The sequence below is a fragment of the Mycteria americana genome, chromosome 7 (genome assembly GCF_035582795.1).
Source record: "Mycteria americana isolate JAX WOST 10 ecotype Jacksonville Zoo and Gardens chromosome 7, USCA_MyAme_1.0, whole genome shotgun sequence".
Taxonomy (NCBI): Eukaryota; Metazoa; Chordata; class Aves; order Ciconiiformes; family Ciconiidae; genus Mycteria; species Mycteria americana.
The window spans coordinates 15,258,658-15,282,243 of record NC_134371.1 but is presented as its reverse complement, the minus strand read 5'-3'; the positions used below and the strand labels follow the sequence as shown (position 1 = coordinate 15,282,243).

The following is a 23,586-nucleotide window of genomic DNA, read 5'->3' as shown; positions in this document are numbered from 1 at the left end:
AACGCCCCTTCTCCGTGCCCAAATCCCTGGGCTTTGCCCCAGGAGCAGGCAGGGAGCGTGGCCAGGGGCAGCCCCAGCCTCGGTGCTCGCTCCCTGGCCGGGGAGGGGTCTGTGGCCGTCCGGCATGTCCCACGGCCGCCGGGCCCCCCACGCAATCTGACATGTCAGTGGCGGTTGCGTCCGGCTGAGGTCCCGCTCCCTACCCTCTTCCCGTGATCCCTGTTGCCTTCCTCAGAGTCTGGCTGGAAACGCCCTTCTCCATCCCTGCAGTTTGTCGTTTATCCTGGTCTGATCTTCACCTTGAACAGGGTCCCCATCCCCTGCACTGCCCCGTGCCCTCCCAGCCCTCACGGCACAGCACGCTGTGGCACGGGGATGGAGGCAGCCTTCCTCCCCCTCTCCGGCGGCAGCCCCGTGCTGTTCCCATCTCCAGCAGCTCATTAGCACCAGCTGGGACCTGAGCAGGGGCTGCTGCGGCCGGTGGAAACATGGGTGGGCTGAGACGGGATTAGACGTGGTCAGGGAAATTCCAGCTGCCCCGTGGTTAGCACGAGGCTGCTCCGGCTCTGGGAAGCCTGATGGGGCCACGCATGCTGGCCCTCCTCAGCTGCTTCCTCCCGAATATCCGTTCCTGGCAGCTGCTGGACCGGGGCTGCCCCGGAGAGGTGGGCGAGGGGAGGGGGGGGACCTGGGCTGGGCGGTGGGGACCTAGAGCACCCCCATGCACCCATGTGGGCTGGGGGGGGCAGGGGAGGGCTGGCAGCAGGTGCCCCTGAACCTGCTTGGAAGTGGATGGGACGGGCTTGTGCCCTGCTTCCCAAACACCGCTGGGTGCTGGGCTCCATCACCCCTGTGTCAGGGCCGCTCAGGATGAAGAGCAGCGTACGGGCTGCAGCGCAGCCGCGGCAGCCCCCGTGAGACGGCAGCGTGTGCCGCTTCGGGGCCGCGAGGCTGCCTGCAGTCGGCATGGAGGGGGTTTCTCGGCGCCCGCAGGCACGGCAGTGCTGGTGGGAGATGCTCTGGCTTGCTGAGGGCTCTCTGAAGCAGCCTGGCCTCCAGCGGGCACCAGCGACGCCGCTGACCCCTGCCTGGTGCCCACTCCTGGCTGGGCTGGGCGAGGTGCCTGCGGGGCAGAGCCCTGGAGCGGGTGCTTGCAGGTTCCCGGCCCGTTTGCATCTGCGGCTGGGGGGAGCGAAGGAGAGCTGTGACCCCGGGTAGGGTCGGCATGCTGGGGGGCTGCCTGGGCTGCCAGCTCCGCGCTGGGGCACGGCCAGAGGTCCTGGCACTGGCAGGGGCCGTAGCCGGGGAGGCAAGCGCTGTCTCTGCATGTTCTGAGGCAATGCCGTGGAGCAGCCCCGGTGTGAACGCGTGCCAGCGAAGGGCAGGACTGTGCCTGGGAGCCTGGCTTTGCCTCACCTGCCCTCACGGTCAGGGCACCCAGCCGTGTCCCACTGGGGACCAGGAGGGCTCCTGGGGCCGAGCTGCTACCTGGGCGCTGGCTGACGTGAGCAGCGTGTTCGTGGGGCTGGCTGCTTGTCTTCAAACAAGGGCACTGGGGTTTAGGAGAGGGAAACCCAAAACTCCATCCTTGAGACGATTGCCGTGTTTGCCAAGGAAATAGGAGTTGGAAGCAGCTCTGCTCCAGCGCTTTCCCTAACCCCGACGCTGCCCCTGTGCTGATTCATTGATTTGGACGGGTTATATACTGGGAGGGGAAGCATGAACCACACTCGGCTCTCTTGCCAGCACAGAGCTGTGCTCGCTCGGCGCTCGCGGCTGCAGGACACTCGGGTAAGTCTCCTCTCCGTTACTGCCCCTGTGCGCGGCCCCGGGCCCGGGGGACTCCCGGGGCGGCTCCGAGGGGTGGCGGCACGGCGGTGGGATGTGCACGTTCAGCATCTTTTGATTTGATGGGGATGTTTGTCTTGCAAGGGTTCTCCAACAAAGCGAGACCACTTAGGCATTGTGGGAGCTGAAATAGTTACATAGGCAACATGTCTTAAATAATAACCCATAGAGAAAATTAAGGGGGGCAAAGTAACATTTAGGGGGGCTGAGGCTAGGAGCAGTGGGATGCCGAGGGGCTGAGTGGTAGGGCATATTCAGTCCCTAGGTCTGTAAGCTTTTTGTCCCTAGAAGAAAAGAGAAGATAAATTGTTTTCATCCGCCTTTCCTGAAGGGTGCTCCAGCGTGGGTGCTCTCTAAGCCGCCTTACCAGGGAGTGACATGAGCAGGGCTTTTGATGTGCAGAGCGTTTGGGGAAGTTTATAAATGGCTTGCTATAAACAAAGCTGTTCTTGGATGCAGATTGTTTCCATATGGGAAACAAACTGCACTGGCTTGTGGAGGGTTCCTCCCTCCCTGCCGGAGAGCAAGTGTCTTCCCTGGAGGGAGCCTGGGGTGGAAGGCAGGGACTGTGCCCCCAGCACCCCGGGGTGCTGTGCCAGCCGGGGTGCCGTGCCCAGACCCCTGTGCTGCCAGACTTGCCTGTCTGGCTGAGCCGTGCTCGGGGACGGGCAGCCATGGGTTTTCTCCCTCTCTTGTGCCACTTGAAGCTGCTACTGCTCCGTGCCAGCCTGGCACAAGGCTGCTGCTTTAATCTACGGAGGACGGAAGCTCCCAGGCCAGAGGAGGGAGGAGAGGGTGTCCACGGTGGCCGTGCTTGTGGGGAGATGGAGGACCGCGCTGTAAAGCCCATGCTTCCCCGGGCGCTACCCCGGGACCAGCCCGCAAACAGGCGCCCACACCAGACACCCCGCTCTGATGGCCAAAATTGGCCAGGGCTGAGAGCTTCTGATGGGGTGCAGACAGGGCCACCCCCGTACCCAGCCTGGGCTGGGAGCTGGCAGAGGGCTGACCGGGCTCCTGCAGGATTGGAGCTAAGCACGCCTGGGCAGCGGGTGCCGGCGCTGCTCTGGGCTCTGCGACAGGAGCTCAGAGCCCTTGCTGCCGAGCAGAGCCAGGAGGGTGCTGGGGGGGCACCTTTCTTCCTGCCCCCTCCCAGCATCCCCGGGTCCTGCTCGGCTGTGGGTGCTGCGGGCCGGCTCCGGTGAAGGTCTCGGCTGTTCGGTGGTGCTGGGAGGCCAGCGCCACGGGTAGCAGCTCGCCACGCTCGCTGCAAAACAGGAAACGGCGCTCCTGGCTGCTGAAGCAGCTGAGCAAGAGGGATGCCAGGGATGCCACTAATAGCTGTGGTATGGCAGCCAGGCGCCGCAGCCCCCAGCTCTGTCCCGCTCTGCGCTCCTGCCTGGGCTGTGCCCAGCCCTGCCTGTCCCCAGTCTTCCTCGCCTGCCCTCCTCTGCCTCACTGCCGTGCTAGGGGCAGGAGCGTGGCCACGGACTCGGTGGCCCTTTCCAGGGAGAAAGCAGCACACCTCTCCAGCAGCGACCCTGGGGAGGCTGGGAAATCTCAGGGGCTGAGCCCCCCGCCTTTGTTTTTGCTGCAGGCCCAATGGAGCAGGGAGGCTGGTGGTGGTGGCTGCTGCTGCTGCTGGGCATCCAGCTGGCCGGTGGCCAGTGCCCAGAACAGTGCCAGTGCGTCCGCACCGCCCAGGTGGAGTGCTCCGGTGCTGGCATCACCACGGTCCCCAGCCCCATCCCCGCGAATGCCATGACCCTCCAGATCGTCAACACGCATATCACCGAGCTGGGCGACGCGTCCTTCGGCAACGCCTCCCTGCTGATCGGGCTGCGCATCGAGAAGAACAACCTGTCGCGCATCAGCCCCGGGGCCTTCCAGCACCTGCCCGACCTGCGCTACCTCAGCCTGGCCAGCAACAAGCTGCAGGAGCTCCCCGTGCAGGTCTTTGAGCCCCTGGACAAACTGGAGTCGCTGCTTCTTTCCAGCAACCAGATCCTCCAGGTCGAGCCTTCCCACTTCGCCCACCTGAGCAACCTCAAGGAGCTGCAGCTGCACGGGAACAACCTGCAGGAGCTGAAGGAGGGGGTGTTTGACCAGCTCACCAGCCTCACCAAACTCAACCTGGCCAGGAACAACATCGACCGCCTGCCGCCCCGGGCCTTCGAGCGGCTGGCGCGGCTGCAGGTGCTGCGGCTCTACGAGAACCGGCTCCGGCAGATCCCAGCAGGCGCCTTCGACGGGCTGCCGGAGCTGCAGGAGCTGGGGCTGCACCAGAACCGGCTGGAGACGCTGTCCCCGGAGCTCTTCGTGCACAACGGGAACCTGCAGAAGCTCTACCTGTCCAACAACCTCCTCGCCGCCCTGCCGAGCGGCATCTTCTTGCCCCTGCGCGCCCTTGCCAAGATCACCCTGCACGTCAACCGCCTGCGGGACATCTCCCCCGGCGCCTTCGGGCCCATGCCCGACCTGCGGGAGCTGTGGCTGTATGAGAACGAGCTTTCCACCCTCCCTGCCGCCGTCTTCAGCAACCTCACCCATCTGCAGCTCCTGGTCCTCAGCAAGAACCGGCTGCGGTCAGTGGCACCGGGGGCTTTCCGGGGCTTGGGGGAGCTGCTGGAGTTGTCGCTGCACTCCAATGCCCTGTACCGCCTGGACGCCCGGGTGCTGGAGGGGCTGCCCAAGCTGCAGAACATCTCCCTGCACCACAACCAGCTGCAGGTGCTGCCGCGGGGCCTCTTCAGGGCCACCCCAGGGCTGCGGCACCTGCAGCTGCACTCCAACACCCTGGAGTACCTGCCTGCCGGCATCTTCTCCCCCCTGGCTGCCCTGCGGGAGGTGAAGCTGCACAACAACTCCTGGCGTTGCGACGAGGGCATCCTTCCCCTGCAGGGCTGGCTGGAGGACAACCCCCACAAGGTGGGCGACACCCCCCCACTCTGTGCCCAGCCCCCCGCCCTGCGGGGCACCCCCATTGCTGGGCTGCCGCGGGACCAGGTCCTTGCCCCCCGGCTCCCCACCGCCTCCCCCCATCCCAGCACCCCACTCCCCGCTCGCCCCTCTGAGGTGGCATCACCAGAGGGTGCCTGGACGGAGCCCTCCATGGGGCTGCCAGTCTCCCCCCGCGAGGAGGAGAAGGAGGAAGAGGAGGAGGAGAGGGGGCAGTGGGGGCTGACGCGCATGCAGAGTGGGGTGGTGGTGGCGGTCATCGTGCTGGTGTGTGTGGCCCTGCTCGCTGCTCTCGTGGCACTGGTGGTCTACGGCTGTAGGAAGAAGAGCCACGTCGTGCTCATGAGGATGAAGGCACCTAATGAAGCCTGAGCGCCCGTCAGACCCTAGGGGGAGCGGTGCTGGCGTGGTGTCCCCTCCCCACGGGGCCAAGGGACATGACAGCAGCTCTGCATCAGCTGCCCTCGCTGATTTGGACAGGCCGGCATCACCCCGCGTGCTGCGTGTCCCCCCGTCCTGCTCTGCTTCACCCTGTCCCTGCTCTGCAGCAGGACCTCCCCACGGATGACCTCCCACAGCTGCCCTCTGTCCCCAGCTCCTCCGGCCTCCAGCGCAGCCTCTGTGCCCGTTCCCTGCCCGGGGGCAGCAGCCGGGGTGTTGGGGGGTTGAGAGGGACCCCTCGAGCAGGGAGCCGCAGCCTGGCCATGATGGTGCTTACCCCAAACAACAGGGCTTCGCCGTCCTTCACCTTGCATCTTCCCCTCCAGCGCTGCCTGCCCTTGCGCTGCCTGCTGCTTTCCCCCAGCCCAGCTTTCCCCCACCCCGTGCCTTCAGCCTCTGCCCTTGCCTGGGCAGGCAGGTGCTAGCCATCGTGCAGGGCTGGGAGCTGAGCGAGCGCCTTCGCCCCCAGCAGAGCTGCGTGTCCTTGGGCTGCTTTGCAGCTCGCCTGCATCCCGGTGGGGATCCCCGCAGGGCTGGGCTGCCCGGGCCTGGCGCTGCTGCTCGGGTGGCACACCCCGAGTGACTCTGCCGCGTCCAAGCCGCCCTCCCTGCCTACAGGCAGCGTGGGCCAGAGCGCAGCCACCATCTTCCCTCACTCCAAGCAACCTCCTGCTCGCCTTGCGCTCGTGCATCTCCTGCCAGGAGAGCTGCGGGGCCACGTGTCGGCGTCTGGGCGCGGCGGCAGATTCCCTGAGCCCTCGTCTCACGCTGGCACTAACCCTCCTGCGGCCCTGCCCCTGCCTGCAGCGCCCTGCCCCAGCCCCGCGGTGGCTGGGGCGGCTCACACCAGCCCCTGCTGCAGGGGAATTACAGAGGTGGGGTGTGAAGCATGCACAGAGCTGGACCCGCTGCCTGGCCGGGCTGGCCGCCCCTTCCCTTGCGAGGGCTGTCTGCCAGGGGCTGGGAGAGGCTCCTGCACTCGTGCCCCGGGGCTGCTGGAGCATGCTTGGGCTGCTCCTGCTGCACCCTATCCCTGGTCCTCGGTGCCTCGACACCCTCGCGTGTACCCCGTCAGCTAGCGAGCAGCCTGGCCCTGCTCTGCCTGGCAAAGCTACGCCCTCTCCTCCCCTCTCCTCTTCCTCTTCCCACCCCGAGTGGAGTGTCCCCCTGTGTGTGCCCGGTCCTGCTGCCTGCTCGCAGCCCTCGGGCGGCAGGGATGCTGGTGGTGCACGCCAGGGTGGGGGTCAGCAAGCGCTGGCTGCTCTGCACATCGCAGGCAGGGGCCACACTGTCCCCCAGCAGCACCTGTGTCCGGTGGCCACCGTGCCTCCTCCAGCCGCGGCACGGCCACAGGAGAGGCCAGCTCACCTCTGCGCGCGGTGTGGCCGCACCAGGCTGCCTGGGGATCGCTGCCGTGGGACGAGGGTCACACTTGGTGTGCACCCCGTGGTGCTGGCTGCTCACAGTGCCCCAGCAGCCAGTGCTGGCAGAAGCAGCCCCGCGCTCGTGCACATGATGGGACGCTCCTCTGGGCTGGGACCTGCATGGTGGCGGGAGACACGGGGCTGTGCCGCGGGGCTGTTGGTGCTGCTCTGTGACCTCTCCATTAAAGCACAGCTGTCCACCCCCTGTGCCAAGAGCTGTTCATTCAGTCCTCCATGGTGTGCAGCTGGGGAATGACCCAGCAGGGACAGGAGCTGCGCTTGATTTTATCTGCTAAGAGATATTTTCATGTTGAGGAAAAGCCTGGTGGGGCTGGGAGAGGGTTAGTGGGCTGTGCCACAGAGCCCACACTGGCCTGGGCTCCGACCTGGGGTGAGGGACCCCGGAGGGCTCAGCCATCCAAGAGCAGCAGGATGGCTTTTGGAGAGTGAGCTGAGACCTGGTCGAGTTTCTTGACGGAGATGCCGACTGCCTCCTGTGCAGTCCTCTCCCTGGGGCAGGGACCCAAGGGTTCCCCCAGCTCCACCCTGGGGTGGTGGGGAGCTCACTTGGCCCCCTTCAGAGCTGGCTGCTGCTGGCTTGTGTCAGCTGAGTTTCTCTGTGTGTCACCATCTGCTCCATCGGTCCGTCTGAATGCACGTAAGCGTCCCTCCTCCTGCCCCTGGGGGTGCCTCCGTGGCTGCTGCCACCCCAGCCCGTTCCAGCATGGGCCCTTGCAGGGCAGCCCTTAAGGAGCTGTATGCTGCTGCCCCAGGCAGGCCGCAAGCTCCCTGGGAGTCCAGCTGGTCCACGGGTCCCTTTGGCCATCCCACTGCTGGCTGGATGCATGTCCCAGGCTACAAAGTACCTGCTGCATCTCAGCATGACGGTCCCAGGGTGGTCCCCTCCTCATGGCATTGCTTTGCCTTCCTAAGCTGCGCCTGGTCCCCTCTCTCATGCAAGGGACATTTGCTAGCCCCATTCTCCCCTGAGATTTAATGAAGTCTGGTGAGCTCTCAGGGGGCTGCTGCAAGCAAACGTGCTGACCTCGGTGTGGGACCGGTGCCACCTGTGACAGCAGCGCCCTGCCACTGTCCCAGGGCCAGTGGACATCCGGGGCCGGGACCCTGCTTCCCTGCCAGGATGCTTGCTGGCAGCTGCCTCTGGCCTCACCTCCAGTCGCTCTGGGGTTGGGTTATTTTTCGAAGCGTTCCAAGGACACGGGTTGTTGTTGCCGATAAGCAGTGAGGGGCAGCTCCGCCCCAGCAGGAACGGCTCGTCAGCCGGCTTCCCATCCGCCCCAGAAAACATCGTCCCATCTCGGCGAGCGGCGTCCCTGCAAACCTGCCGCAGGCTCGCTGGCGGTCCCCATGATGCCACGCTCGGTAAGTGGTGGCCACACCGCTTGGGTGGTTTGGGGTGGCCCGGGACAGGTGGCAGCCACCGTTGGCTCTGCGTGAAAACAAGTGAGATGGTGGAAAGGAAAAGCCAAGCCCAACACTGCTCTCGAGCGCTGCTGTAAGTCCAGGATACCCCCACTTGGGCGGGGTGCCTGCAGGTGGGCATCGCCGTGGGGCAGGCAGCATCCCCCATCACCCGGCAGCACTGGCATGTGTCCTGAGTAGGGAGGGACTGGCGGAGGTCTGGAGGCCACCACGTTGCTCAGATGGTCAAAAAGTGCCTCCTGCGGGCTGGAAACAGGCATTTGGTCAAGTCAAATATCCCTCGGGCAGGTTTGATGCTGCTCTAGTTGCTTGCAGAGAAAGAAATACTTGATGGGCAAGTAGAAGTACAACCAGTGAAGCTCCTTTTGTCACTGAGCCAGAGCAGCCCTGCGGTGTTGTCCCCATCACCCAGTGTGTCCCTGTGCTTCACACATGCCCCTGCCCCAGCAGCCAGGTCTGTGCTTGCAGAGACATCTCGTGAGGCTGCGGCTTCCCCTGAGACCCCCATGGGACCCCACAGCTCCCACCTCGGCCGCTGCTCTGCAGGGCGTGGGGACTGATGGCGAGGGTGGCACCACCCTGGTTGTCACCGGGCGGGCTGGAGCAGGGCTGGGGTGCAGGGCAAGAGCCCTGACCCACCGCAGGGGGCAGGCAGGGAGAGATTTTGGAGGGAAGTGCTCCCTGTTCCCGCAAAGGGAGCATTGGGGTGGTGTGGGGGTCTGGGGCTGGGGGGATGCCCCATAGCAGGGGCAGCTGCCCACGCTGGCAGTGCCCCAGGGCTTGTTCCCCTGCGTTTCTGGCTGCAGAAGCCACTTCCCCAGCAGCACCCGCCTGCGGGTGCAGATTTCTGCCCTGCCAAAGCAGGGGATGAGGCTCGGCTCCTTCTCCAGTGCAGGCTGGTGGTCTACGTGCTGCTGGGGCTGGGGTCCCTGCTGGTGGGGGGGCTGTCCCTGCCCTGCCCTCCCACCTGCCAGTGCTACGACACCTCCAAAGTCTTCTGCTCGGAGGAGAAGATGCGGGAGATCCCAGCAGGCCTGCCAGGGAACGCCACCCAGCTCTTCTTCGTGGAGACGGCCCTGAGCAGTGTCCGCAGCGGGGCCCTGGGCTCCTCCACCACCCTCACCAAGCTGGTCTTCCTCAACAACAACATCCAAGAGCTGGAGGCCGGCGCCTTTCGGGGGCTGCCCAGCCTCGCTGAGCTGGATGTGTCAGGCAACCCCTTGCCGGTGGTCAGCCCGGGGGTGCTGACGGTGCTGCCCAGCCTCAGCAAGCTCTCCCTGGGTGCCAACGCCATCCGCTCCCTGCATCCGGGGCTCTTCGCCGCTGCCGGCCGCCTGCAGGACCTGCGCTTGCCAGGGAACAAGATCGAGGCACTGCCCCCAGGCATCTTCCACCCACTCCGGCACCTCCAGACCCTGGACCTCTCAGGAAATGCCCTGGCCGAGCTGCCGGCCGGACTGCTGGCCCCCCTCACTGCCCTCCGCCTCCTCAAGCTCAGCAACAACTTTCTGGTGCGGGTGTCCCCCAGCGCTTTTGGGGCACTGGGCCAGCTGGCCGAGCTGCACCTGGACGGCAACCGGCTGAAGGAGCTGCCGGCCGGCACCTTTGCCGGGCTGGGGGGGCTGCGGCGGCTGCAGCTGCAGCACAACGCCCTGGGCAGCCTGGCCCCCGACATCTTCTCCGGTCTCCCCAACCTCACCGTCCTCAGCCTGGAGGGCAACCGCCTGGCCGCCCTGCCCGTCGCCCTCCTTGCCAGCACCCCTCGCCTCCTGCACCTCTCACTGGCCCGCAACCAGCTGGAGACGCTGCCCCAGGGACTCTTCGCCAACCTGTCGGCACTGCAGACCCTGGCACTCTCACACAACGCCATGGTCCATCTCCCTGCCGGGGTTTTCCAGGGGCTGGCGGGGCTGGCGGCACTGCAGCTGAGCCACAACAACCTCTCCAGCCTGCCGGCTGGGCTGCTGGCCGGGCTGCCCCTCCTGGCCTCCCTGGCGCTGGACCACAACCGCCTGGCCCGCCTGCCCCCGGGGCTCTTCGATGCCAACGAGGAGCTGGTGCGTGTGGGGCTGGCCGACAACCCCTGGGCCTGCGACTGCCGCCTGGCCTATCTCCTGGGCTGGCTGCAGGGCTTCGCCGAACCCCTCACCCACGCACAAGCCTCCTGCGCCAGCCCGGCCACCCTCCAGGGACAGTCGCTGCTGGAGGTCCCCCAGGGGCAGCTGGAGTGCCCGGGAGAGCGCGGCAACCCCGCGGAGGAGGGCTGGGATGGGGTGCCGGGGAAGGATGCTCCGGGGCAGTGCACCTACAGCAACGCCGAGGGCACCGTAAGCGTGGCCTGTGATGCCACGAGCTGCCAGTGGCTCAGCCTTCGCTTCCCTCCTCTTCCTCCTCCTGGGCAGACGGCGGGGCCGGGGCCAGCGTACCAGGGCGCCTGGGCGCTGCGCTCCCGCTGCGGCACGCTGCAGGTCAGCGTCCTCGTCACGGCACAGGGCGGGGATGAGGCCACATCTCCAGGTCCCCCCGCTGCGCCCTAGGGCTCGGGCAGGTGCCCACTTCTGCTCTGCTCTTGCATTGCCAACCTCCGAACCAGCCTGGGACCTGGCACCCCATCTTGCTCTGCTACCCCTACCACGGTCACCAGCTGTCACCGAGCTCTCCACAAGAGCTAGCCTGGTGGTATTTATTCTCCCAGCTATGCGTTTCCTGTGTATTTCAAATATCATTAAAGTGTACATATTATTTCTGTGCAACCAGTTCCCATGGTGGAGAGAGGAAACGCTTCCCCCATCTCTGCCTGTGTATTTGGGGGGAGCGAAGGTCGCTGTGGTCCAGCGGGGACTTGGCTGGGGCTGTGCGTGGTGTCCCATGCGTGCAGATGCCTGGCGCTGAGTAGGTGCTGCTCTCCGGCGTGCTCGTCCCTGCCCGCTGCGGGTCTCCGGCCTCACCTCCTTCCCCTTTCCCTCGGCAGTGCAGAGACCCAGCTGCAGCCTGGCACCGACCCCCAGGGCCCGCGTTTGGTGTGGGGTGTCCGAGGGAGACGTGGGCGAGTGCTGCCAACTGCCCGGCGAGGGGCGCGGGCTGCCGGGCTGCAGGGTGGGCTCCAGGCCAGGGCTGCGCACGGCGGGTCCCCCACCCACCCCGGCAGGGCTTGGCCCGCAGCCCCGCCACGGGACCCTGGGGTCTGCCCCAGGGAGGCTCAGGGACCCGCGGAGACGGGGCGCAAAGTCCCGGCAGCGCTGCCCGCCCAGGGGATGGCAGGTAGGGCGGGTGCTCCCCGAAGAGAGCAGGTGCGTGTGCACGCACATGCGTGGGCGTGGGTGCAGGTGTGGGCGTGCACGCACGTGTGCAATGCGCGCGCCCGGCCGCTGCAGCGGAGCCCTTTGCGGGCGGGGCCGAGGCCGGGGCCGGGGCTGCGGGGCGGTGCGGCTGCACCATCTTGTGGCCGACGGGACACGGGCTGCCGGGGCCGGGCACAGCCGGGACAGCCCTGCCTGCGCCCGGCCGCCCTCTCAGCCAGCCTTACCCGGGAGCTGGGGGTCCTTGCTTGGGGCTGCGCTGGGTTTGCGGCCGGGCTGTGCGTCCCTGCCAGCCCCTTCCCCGCCGCTGCCCGGCCGGAGGGCTGGGAGCAAAGCGGGGGGCTCTGCGTTGCGTTGGCTCCTGGGAGGCAGAGCGGGTGATGCTGCAACCCCGGACGCGATCCCACACAGCCACCCTGCCACCCCTCCCGCACAAGGGACTGCCACCCTGCTGCGGCCGCCTCCCGGGTGACGCTGGCGCGGCCACCTCCAAGCCTGGAGCGGGGAGGCTGGGGCTGGCTGCAGCTCCCCAGCCCCGGCACAGCTGCCGCGGCGTGGGGCGGGTGTTGTCCATGGCCCAGGGAGGCTGGTGTCACTCCTCCTGCGAGCTCCGTCCCCTCGTGCACCCTGGCTCTGCCACCCTACAGCCTCTGGAGCAGCCTGGTACCGAGCGGGGATGCATACAGGGTTGATGCTGGAAAGGGTAAAGGCTGTTGAAAATGTGCAATAGTTTGGAGTGTTTCTAAATTTGCCAGGAAAGCTCAGGAGCACAACCTGACCCTTAATAAGAGCAAGTGAAAACCAGAGAAGAAACGCTTAAATGCAACTAGTCAATTATCCGGTGGGAAGCGATGGATGCCTTGTCATTTTAAATCTTTGCATCAGAGTGTTTCTTCCCACAGGATGCCCCATACTGGCCAGGAGCCCTGGGTGTCAGCACGGGAGGGTCTTTGGCTTGTGCTAGGGTGGAGCAGAGAACAACACTCAGCCCCAGCCCTATGGCCAGCAAGGTGTGGGGCTACGGGGCCGAGCCCAGAGCCTGGGTGTCAGTGTATCTGTCCGGCCACAGAAGTCATCACTGTTATAATCTTAAACAAATGGCTTCAGAGCAGCACCTTTAGCTACATAAGCCAATTCCTGAGGAAGGAAACAGCTGGATATTTTTAATAGGAAAAGCTCCTTCCTCTTGTATCAGTGGAGGTGGTGCCTGTGAAGCTGGTGGAGATGTGGGCCTGCAGAGAGCTTCAGCTACAAAACAGGCTTGCCTGGAAATCTTCAGGTTACCCTGGATGTGACTAGTCAAGTGGCACCAGCAGATAATGCCTAGGGAGTACATGCCTGTGTCCTCCCCGAGGGGTTTCTGCAAACAGCCTCCCATGCTGGGGGCACGGCTCTGCTGCCCGCTCCCTGGCCGTCCCTTATCTCCCCTCGCAGACCTGCGTCCTGACTTCACGAGAAACCAAGCCCTGCGCCTGGGCCGTGGATAAAGAGCTGGCCAGGTGATGGGACCCCCATCTGGTGGCCTCACTCCTCGCACGGCACGGCTTGCTCCGGCGGCTGGACTCGTTCGCAAGCGCTCGGCCAAGTAAGTGATGCAAAATGCTTTTTTTTTTCTCTTTAAAATGTGCCGAGAGAGGCAGCTCTGGGGGGCTGTTGATCGCTTCCTTGCAGCAAGGAGCAGGAGAGGCTGCAGCACCATGAGCTGGGGCCGTCTCTCCATGTCCCTGCGCTGCTGGAGACTGGGACAAGCAGGGGACCACGCTGAGGTCCACCGCAGCCAGATGGGGTGAGGGCGGGTTTCAAAAGAGCTTTGCAGTTCAAAACTGTTAAATTTCATCCCCATGCACCCAGCCCAGCCATTCCCACCTGCACATTTAACCCATTGCGCTGCCCCTGCAGCTGAAGTGAAGCAGGTGCTTTTGCACCCATGCCCCCAGCTCCTGGGGAGAGGATGGGCAGGGATCAGCAGCGGCTTCTGCCCTGGGGAGCCCCATGGGGCAGCTGGCACATACCTCACCTCCCATCGCTTTCTCTTCAAACCCAGTGGCTTTCAGCCTCCTGTATTTGCTGACCTCTCAACATTTTTCAAAAAATAACTTTTCATAGCAAATTTACCCTCACAGCGTAAGTTTTTTTTGCATGGTCAGCTTTGATGGACACCCAAGAAGCAACCCACAGCCCTTTCCCCTGCTCCCACCCAGGGCTGTGAATCATAAGCTGGAAACTACTGTCCCAGTACAATGCTCACAGCCGTTAAACCCCAGCTATTGTGTTAGCTGAGTGCTTCCAAATGACTCCCAAATGACCAATTCCAAATGGAATTGGTGGGCTTTACGTGGCTACTGGTGGGTGTGCATCAGTGACTTCATTTCCTAGCTGCAGGTCAGAGCCCTAAATGTTAGGTATTAAAGAGTTCATCTGTGGACATTTCATAGTCTTTTAACGGGCCTTGCTCTAAAGCTTGGTTGCTGCTCACAAGTTAACCATTTCTATCTGACAGAGCTGCATAACCAAGGCCAAAATATGATGTGATTAGCAAGAATCCTGACAAGGAGATGCTTAGAAGCAATGTTTTAAATGACTCCCCTGAACTGAGAGAAGCACCAACGAAATAGCAAGCCCATCCAGCACAGTGTGGAAATTCTGAGTAAACAAGGTCATCTGGTCTTGGCTGGCTCCTGGGACCCTTTCTGGTCCCTCGTTAGCAAGCACAGGGCTGATTGCTTCTGTTGTGGCATGAATGGGCATTGCCCTGCTGAGTAAGTGGACCCACTGGGGCAGCGCTAATGGGCAGCAGCACTTTGCTGCCTTCACCCAGACAGATGCCGAGCCTACAGCCCAAACGTGGGAGAAGGATGATCAGAGAACAGACCGTCCAGCCCTCGCCCCTCCTGGAGCATCTCCCAGTGCCAAGCCATGAGCTGGCTCGCTCTCCCTTCCTCTCCATCCCTCGGTACCAACGGCAGTGAACTCTTGTAAATGCAGCACACATTGGCTTGTACAGTCTCTCATATACTGTTCATATACACCCCTACAATATCATAAAATGCGTTATGATATGTGAATAGAAGAGTCCTGAGAGCTGAACAACAGCATGGTACCACCACCACCAGCATGGTTCATGAGCTGTGGACAGAGATATTTTTGTTCTTCATAACTGATTTTTGAAACCTTTTTTTCAGGACAATGTACCAGCGTTTCCTTTTCCTTTTCTTGCTTTCCTTCCATGCCCATGAATGCCAAGATCAAATTGTGGGTGAAGATCCGTATGAAATGCCCAAAGACTACCAGGAGGTCTACAGAGGGACAAAAAATGATGTCAAAGAGATCCCAAAGATTGCAAAGCCCTTCATTTCTGAGATGATCTTCATGCAAACCAGCATCACTGCTATAAGGAAAGGTGCCTTTAGGTATATGCCCAACCTGATCAAGATTTTGTTTATTGGCAACAAGATCAAGGCAGTTGAACCTGGAGCCTTTGATAGTTTGGAGAAGCTGAGGGACTTGGAGATATCTGGTGCCGTGTTAGAAGAACTAGCTGTGGGCACTTTCCAAAACCTCCCAAGCTTGCAGAGGCTGGAGCTGAGAGATAGCCACCTCAGATACATTCCCAAAGGCCTGTTTGATGGGCTGGAAAATTTGGGAGAGCTCTCGCTACACATCAATGCAATCCCTTCTCTTCCAGAAGGCATTTTTGATTCTCTCATCAATCTAACATTTTTGGACCTGGCTAGAAACAGGATCACAACTCTTCCTGGGGATGCCTTTAGCAAACTCCCCCGGCTGCAAGTCCTCCGGCTGTATGAGAATGAGCTGCAGGACCTCCCAGAAGGGCTGCTAGACAGTCAGCTGGGGCTGCTGGAGCTCAGCCTCCAGAGGAACAGGCTCAGGACACTGCCACCCATGCTCCTGAGGAGCCTGTCTCACCTGGAGAAACTCCTCTTGGACAACAACCTCATTGGGGTTCTCCCACCTCAGGGCTTTTTTGGTTTAAACAAATTGAAGCTGTTGACTCTGGGTTCAAACCACATTACAGAGCTCCCCTGCTGCCTTTTTGACACCATGCCACACCTGCAGGAGCTGGACCTAGGCAGGAACAGTTTGGCCACACTTCCAGATGGCATCTTTGTCAACCTCACATCTCTTGGCAAACTCATCTTGTCCCACAACCAGCTAGCAGCCCTACCAAGAGGAGCCTTCACTGGGCTCAGCAAGCTCTCGGACCTCCAGCTGGACACAAATCAGCTCTCTGCCTTGGATGATGAGGCCTTTGCTTCTCTCCCAAACCTGAAAATCCTCAACCTTCGGAAGAACCAGCTGGAGAGTGCCCCCCGAGGTCTCCTGGACCCCCTGAAGAAGCTCAGCTCAGTGTATCTGAGTGGGAACCCATGGAGATGTGACTGCAACCTCTGCTACCTACACAGCTGGATCCTGGGCAACAGTGAGAAGGTCAAATTCTCCACCCAAGTGTCATGCAAGAGTCCACCCCACCTGGCAGGACAAGCAGTGACATCGCTGAGGGACGACCACTTAATTTGCCCAGCTACTCTGCCTCTTTCAGCTTCTTTTACCCCATCTCTGCCATCCTCCTCCACATCATCACAAGGGGTGTCAGCCTTGCTGTCACCTGGAGCCTTGCCCACTGCAGTGCCAACCGTGCTGTCATTGGCAGCCTTTCCCATCATGGCACTGCCAACCATGCTGTCGCCTCTGGCCACCTCTGCTGTGTTGCCAACGGAGGCCTTCTTCACCGCTCCATCACCACCCATGCCATCTAAGGCCTTCAACACCACCCCATCATCAGCTGTGCTGCCTAAGGCCTTCATGGCCACACTGTCACCAACTGTGCTGCCCAAGACTTCCATCACCACACCATCATCAACCATGCTGCCAAAGGCCTCTGTCACCACCCCATCATCAGCTGTGCTGCCAAAGACCTCCATCAACACACTGTCACCAACTGTGCTCCCCAAGGCTTCCATCAACACACCAACTGTACTGCCAGAGACCTCCATCAACACACCATCACCAACTGTGCTGCCAAAGGCCTCCATTGCCACCCCGTCATCAGCCGTGCTGCCCAAGGCTTCCATCACCACTCCATCGCCAGCTGTGCCACAGGAGGCCTTCAGCCTGTGTCCGGCTCCATCCATCATAAGCCTACAGCCTCCTGGGGCCACCAGCACAGAGCCTGCACTGTCCACTCTAGCTTCTGCCACCACACCGGTGCCAACAAACCCACTGGCAGCCACCACCAAACAAGTGCCTCCTGCTCTTCTGGTGCCCATGGAGAGGCCAGCCACCACCCCATGGGGGACACCCAGCAGCTCCCTTGTCTCAGCCCCTCCCATGGCACTCTGGCCACCCCCTAGGACTGCTGCGCCAGGCATGGTCCCACTGGCATCACACTCCCCATCCCACCATGCTCCTGTGCCAGACGGGGAGCAGGACCATGCCACCGTGTGGGGCATGTCCACGGTTGGCACCCAGCCCGCTCCCACTGCCCCCCAACACGTTCCCACCCCTGCAGGCACCATCCTGCTCCTGACACCTCCTGTCTCCCCAGTGCCAGACCATATGAGCCCCTGGCCGGCCTCCCCACCCCTGGCCCCCAGCGGCCGTCACGCCTGGGGCTTCACCCTGCGGTCCAGCCCGCGGCACTGCTGGGTCTCCCTGGCCCTGGGCCTGGCCGCGCTGGCACTGCAGGCGGGCTGCACGCTGCTATGGGGGATGCTCGCCCTTCTCCTTCACCGAGCCACCTGCCGCCAGGGCCACCCCATGCTGCCGGTGAGGCTGCTGAGTCTCCAAGCCCTGGCTGCGCCGGGGTCCCCCGAGCAAGCCCGGGCACCGCTTTGAGCTTCGCTGCCCCTGCATGCCCTGGGCAATGCCCATCGCCCTCCTTTGGGGTCTGCAGCCGTGCTGGCGACGGGGTGTGTATGTCATGGGGTGCGGACCAGCATCGGTGGGGTGCAGTCTCCCAGGGGTGGGTGTCGCAGCACCCAGACTGTTTTGGGGTGCCTCCCAGCTGGCCCCTGGCGATGCTGTGAGCATGGGGAGCCTATGCGCGGTGTCACTGCCTGACGGGCCCTTCTGCCAAGCGACACTAGATGGCATCCCGACACAGGCAGTGGCTGCCACCACCTGCCCAGGGCCACCGGGTGCGTAGAGGGCGAGCAGTGGCCCTGCAGGCACCGCACCGACGTGCCGGAGACCCCGCACCCGGCCGGCTGGGGACCTCGATGGACCGCGGGCACGGCCCGCTCTTGCTTGCAGGGTCTGGTCGGGGCTCCTGCCCGCATCTCCTCCCCATCCCTGGCAGGTACCTGCAGGGTGCAAGCAGCCCTTGGGGAAGGACTTCCCGAGGCTTCCTGCCCCACGCCCTGGCTTCTTCCCTGCGGCGCGGTACGGGATGTGTCAGTGCCTGTACGTGTGTCATAACACTCTGACCTCGTCCGCTCTCTTTCTCCCTTTCCTCCTCACTGATATTAAAGCCTGCCCTGCATCTTTGCCATGCACTGAAGGGCTGGCGAGAGGAGTATTTTCATCCCAGGGCTTTTCTCGCCGTGACCTGCTGTGGGGGATTCCTGTTGCTTGCTGGAGCATGGGGTCCCCAGTCAGTTCCGGTCATCAGGGACCGGTGTAGGACCAGGGTTGCATACCCTCCTGCAGGCAGCAACACAGGGAGATAATAGACATGCTCTTCTTCCCCCTCTTAAATCTCGTGCCCCCAAAACCTCTTTGTGATGCTGCCTGCCCTGGCCTCTCTTCAAGAGTAATGTTTGAGCATGGCCGGTCACGGGGTGCTCGTACCATAACTTCACCTGACGCTGAGCCCCGACTGCAGGCTGAGCACCGGCTCTTCTGAAGCTTGGGAGGAGAGGGATAACTCTCCTCATAAATGCAGGTTTGATGTGTGCCTTCACCTCTGTAGTCCTGGGCTGCTGCCAGGGCCAGGAAAGTGCCAAACTTAAACAAAAGTGTCTGTTTCTGCGGGTTTTCTGGAAGTGCTGAAACTTTCACTAGAAAGCTCTAGCCCAGGAGATTTTTGAGCCAATGAACACAGGGGTTGTTCCCTGGTTTGGGTCTTTGGGTACCTTATTTTCTCTAGGCTCAGTGCTGACTTTGCCCTGTGCCAGCGGAGCTGCTCCCAAATTTAACCACCCTGGTTACTACAGGGTTGCAGGTGTCTGTCTTCAACTCCTCGCCTTTGCCACTAGCGCTTGCTCCATCCTGCCCTGCCTTTGAGTGCCCTTCCCCAGGTGTGGGGCAGAGGGGCTGCCTGGCTTCAGGGGGTCTCGGGAGGAGAACCCTGAAAATCAATGGTCTGGACATGTGCTGGGCAAAGAGCCGCAGGGAAGTGTCTCGGAAACCTCCTAGCCGGGGAGCCCTGAGCGTCCCCGCTCCCCTGACTGGTGCAAAACCAAGGGAGGGGGAAAGGGCCTTCGTGTTAGGGTATGTGCCTGCAGCTATGCGTTAGGGACCTGGATATATGTCTTTGCTAAGAGCCTGTGCAGTGTTACAGGCCCCTCGGCTGCTCCTTGAAGTCCTGCTGACGGCTGTGAAATACGGGAGGCGAGTGCGGGGCAGCACATCTGGGCGGGATGGAGCGAGCGGCTCCAGGGCCGGGGCTGGCACGGCGGGTAATGAGACGCAGATGAGGGAGAGGGAGTGTTTTTCCTGGCAGTCCAGATGGGCTCAACTTAATACTTGATTTAGAGGGTTTGAAAGCGGGGCCTGGCTGCCGGGGAACAGACCCCGAGCACTTCCCGGGGCGGCAAGGGGGGGGTCTCCGCTGGCTTTCAGATATTTAATGGCCCAGCGCAGTCTAAACAGGGAAGTACTTTGGGGTGAGATTAGCACAACATAATCACATCTTAAAAGGTCTTCAGAGACACAAGGCACGTCCGCTCTCATATTAATTACTTGTTATTAATAAAGCCGGGGTCAGGCTAGAGGTGTTCACTCCGGAGCGTGCTGATTCCCTCTTTGAAGAGTGGTGGTGTATCTGAAAGCAGCACAAAGCCCCGCAGCCTCCACCTGTGCCCGTCCCACTCCGGAAACCAAATGGCCAACATTCCTACAGCTGCCTTTAAAACTAATTTGCCCCATAATACCCCGAAAGGGCCACGTCTTTCTAAGTGCCCAGAACACCTCCGAGTGCTGTAAAATAATAATAACCAGGGTGTTCTCAGCATGGGAATTTCCTGCTATGATTGATTTCTAATTTGCAATGAAAATACAGCCGCCCATGTTCCCGGGGCCAGGCTGGTGCAGCTGGCTCGCAGGCAGGAGTCGGCTCCCTCCATCGCTGCGGGGCCGATCCCTGGAGGGCTACGGCTGTGCTGGGCTGGGAGGAATTAGCAGCCGCTCCCGTTTGCCCCCGCTCGCTCTGTTGTCCCCCGGGAGGGAAGGGGCTGAGAGGCGGGTGGGATGCAGGGTGTCCTGGGGGTGATGTGCCTGGGCAGCCTGTGCGGGAACCTGCTTGGGTTTCCTGATCGCTGAGCAAGAGCAGCCAGAGAGCATGCGGGGATGGGGCAGAGCATGGGGGATCTGCACCGGGGAGACCAGCGTACAGGTTTGCTGCTTCGGAGCTGCACCTCGCTGCGATGCCAAGGAGAGGCCTCCCTCCCAGCGGGGACGTACGTGGCCGGGGCAGGCGCCCAGGGAGCGCACAGCCCCCAGCACATCCTCCCTGCTCTGCTGTGGGCAGGCAGCCCTTTGCAGGACAGCCATTGCACTGAGTAGCGCTTGATGATTTTTTAAGCTGTGAATTTCTCTGGTTTCGCTGAACTCAGGTAAGATTTTAGCATCCGCAGCACCCTGTGGCAAGGACTGCCCAGGATTGCCCACGCACCGAACGAGGCAGCACCTCCTTTTGCTCTCCCCCTGCTTGCCGCTCCTTGCACAGGATGCCCCTGGTTCTTGCATTGGAAAAAGAAAAGGTGAGCATCCCTGTGTGGCGTCTCCAGGCTGCTTGTGACACTGTAAACCTCGTCCCAGTTGCCGTGACTGCCTGAGGTCCTTGTACTTAGCCTCAGGTGACATCCAGTAGGAAGCAGAGACAGGATACCATGCGTGCATGTCCTTGAGCAGTGCTGGGACCGGGGGTCTCCAGCATGGCCTGGGAGCCCCATGGCCGCCGCTGGCTCTCTTCCTGCCCTGTGCAGACGAGACATGGTTCCCACAGCCCTGTCACTCATTCTGCAGTACCAACCTGTAACTCCTCTGCCCGTCAGCCCTGCCGGGAGCTCCCCGTGCTGCGGGTGCAGGGGCCTGTCCCTGCCATCTGCCTCTGGCCCCCTTCCTGCCCCTGGGCTGCCCCGCAGGCGGGAAGGGGGCTTGTGAGCGACAGCCCTTTCTTGTGGCTGGCGGGAAGGGGGCAATGAACACCTGCATGGGGGGATTTGTACAGTAACCCGGGCAGGGAGCAAACCTGAGCCTCCAGCGGGCAAGTCCCACTGCTGGCTTGCTGCTGGGAACCTGCCTCAGCCCGCGGCTGTGCTGCCGCAGCTTCCTCCCTGGGTGCCTGCCTCGTGTGCCAGCCCCAAACACGTGCCGTAGCTGTGCCGGGAGCGGCGTCTCGCCAGCTGCTGGTGTGGTTTGAGCCCCCACGTCTCTTGCGACCACCTGCCCCGGGCTGGGGGCTGGCTGCTCCGTGTGCTGTGGGCAGGATGAGAAGGGGCTGGTTTGGCGCCAGGTCCCATAGGAACAGGGAGGTGCTGGCAGTGCTGCCTGGAGAGGTGGGATGGGTGGCATGGGACCTGCAGGGTGAGGACCTGACCTGGGGCAGCTCCCTGGCAGAGGCAGCTGCGGCTGCTGGGATCAGCCTAAGGACCAGCCCGGCAGGCGTGTCCGGCACCCATCCATCCCCTGTTGCACTCAGCAGAGATGGCCGTGGGCTGGCAGTCATTGCTCGGTGTTGCTGCTGTGCCCCCTTGATGCTGGTGATGGTTTTGAACACCAGCACCACTCCTCTGTGTGTCCTCTGGATGGTCTGTCTGTCCCTCCCCATCCTTCACTGCCAGCATCCCTCCCCGCGCTCACTCACAGCACCCGTCCAGCCGCGTCAGGCTGCTCCTTGCCGAGAAGCTGTGTGAGACGCACGGGGCAGGACCTGAACTGGGACATTCATTCATCTGCTTTGGCCTTGGCATCTCCCAGCCCTCCTGCAAAAGGGCTGCAGCCACGTCCCACCAGGGCAGGGGCCTGACCCCCCCCAGGGCAGCTGGGCGGCAAGAGGACCCCCAGGCAGAGGGGATGGGGCTCAATGGGGTACGGGGCTGGCACCCCGGCGTTCCCATCCTTGGTTCGCCTGCTTCACGCCCTGTGCTGCCCGTGCTTTTATCCAGGATTTGGGCAGGGCACGAGAGCAAGGGCAAGGAAAACCAACCGGCACATCCTCCCTTGGGCAGCGGGAGAGCCCGGAGGGGCGGAAGTCGCCTGTTTGTTTAAGGTGCAAACAAGTGCTGTTAATCTGCTGCCTGTTTGTATTTCTTCAGAGCCCCCGAGTGTTGGGGGAGCGGAGATGGGGTCTCCCCTTTGTGCGGGGGCAGGGTCAGGCTATTGGAAGTAGAGGTGAGAAAACACAGAGGGGCAGCTGGAACCTGCTTTGGGAGGGAAAGATTTTTTTCGGCTATTTATGATAATTAGTGGGAAACGTTCCTCAAGCGTTTCAGATGATTCTGTAATGAAGTTGGGCCGAATGTTCCCGCTTTGTTCCCCTGGAACCATTAAAAATCCCCCTTCTTTGGCTGCCTTAATGCAATGCTGAAAAGGCACAATGGCATAAAAGTGGCTCTGGGCAGGGCGGCACGCCTCCTGCCCCGCCAGAGAGAGCCCTTCAGAGCCCAGATTTTCTGGGTTATAAACGTCAGCACTTGCAATGTTCACGCAAAGGCTGCTGCGTTCCCGCACCCGGGGCTCCTCCGCATCCCTGATGCCGCTCAGTGCGTGTGAGTGCCAGCTGGCCGGCACCACCAAGCTTGCGGCACGCTCGGGGGGGACAACGGCCGACGCAAACGCACCAGGGTGAGACAGCAGGCGCAGCCAGGGGTGCCGTCGCTCTGCTTTTACAGAAGAGCTGCTTTCTCCCTGTGGTCGTGGCTGGGAGTTTGCCAGCGTGAAAAGCTGCACCGGGAGGGGACTTATCCCTGCACAGGGGGAAATGGGGAGTCCAGCCCCAAGGAAAGTGCTTCTGAGCCAGTGCTGTTCTGGGCCAGATCCTGCCCTGCCCAGCAGGGCCAGGCAGTCCCCAGGCACCAGCGCAGAGCAAGGCGCGTGAAATCCAGCCGTGACCCTCTGGGTGGATCACTGTCAGGCTGCAAGAGCTGGCTCATTCTCCTCTTGCTTTTAGCAGTGGAAGGCTTCTCCGGCATAAGTGATGAAAAGGAAATCCACCTGCCTGATCTCACGCATCTATCAGCACTATTTCCCCCAGGATGATGTGTAAAGCTAATGGGAGCTCTCCTGCTAAAGCCGTGATAAAAAGGGAAAATGGCAGGAGCTTTTAGTGTACTGGTGGAGGCCAAATGTGATGGTTTTCAGTGTCCCCATCAATATTGCCATCCGGGCTCCAGCCGGTGAGCTCAGTGTCCAAGGCTGGGACTCGGGGCTGTAGCTGGTGGGGGGGAGCTGCTGCCCTCCTGCTCCTCCTTTGGCTGGGCGAGAGCGGCTGGGGAGCACTCGGGGCACGGGCACCCGGCGGCAGCACAGCCCTGCGGTGCTGCGAGGGCGGGAGGGTGCTGTGCCTGCTGGCCAGGCACCTTCCTTCCCAACCACAGCCGGCGTTATTTAGATGGCGAGCGCTAAATGGGGTCACATCACCCTTAATGCCCACCCGCTGCCCCATGGCTGGAGCCGATGTGCCCCGGTAAGGCATTAAATCAGCAGGCTGGGGAGGAGAGGTTAAGGGCTGGGAGCACAGCTCTCTGGGAGCTGCCCCGTCTCTCCACCTCACCTGCCTCAGCCATAATCAAGCAATCATCTCAGCCCCCTCGCTCCTTTCAATGGGGGAAAATTTGCAGACAAATTCCTGCCAGCGGGACGCTGGAGCTCTCCTGGGCGGTGGGATAAAGATACCTGTCACCTCCGCGTGGCCCCACTGCCAGCTCACGCGGGGAGCACGGCTGGGGAGCCCCGTGCTGGCTGCGGGGCTGGTGACTCCGGGCAATGCG

The 23,586-nt window shown here is 62.3% G+C and overlaps 3 protein-coding genes across 4 annotated transcripts in view; all 3 read left to right on the top strand.

Annotated features, from left to right (window-relative positions):
• LSG1 (large 60S subunit nuclear export GTPase 1) overlaps window positions 1-23,586 on the top strand; it is a 352,612-nt gene that overhangs the window by 115,096 nt on the left and 213,930 nt on the right. The window lies entirely within an intron of this gene.
• Window positions 556-6,871, top strand: LOC142412265 (uncharacterized). Of its 2 annotated transcripts, none has more exons than XM_075507159.1 (2): window positions 556-665; window positions 3,446-6,871. In XM_075507159.1, the coding sequence occupies exon 2, from the start codon at window positions 3,451-3,453 to the stop codon at window positions 5,176-5,178; it is 1,728 nt and encodes a 575-aa protein (XP_075363274.1). In that variant the 5' UTR covers window positions 556-665; window positions 3,446-3,450; the 3' UTR covers window positions 5,179-6,871. The 2 variants fall into 2 exon arrangements, with proteins under 2 accessions (XP_075363274.1, XP_075363273.1); XM_075507158.1 differs by lacking the exon at window positions 556-665 and adding an exon at window positions 1,633-1,791.
• On the top strand, window positions 7,246-10,856 carry CPN2 (carboxypeptidase N subunit 2). Its single transcript, XM_075507160.1, has 2 exons — window positions 7,246-8,054; window positions 9,005-10,856. Exons 1-2 carry the CDS (start codon window positions 8,040-8,042, stop codon window positions 10,649-10,651), a joined length of 1,662 nt encoding a protein of 553 aa, XP_075363275.1. The 5' UTR covers window positions 7,246-8,039; the 3' UTR covers window positions 10,652-10,856.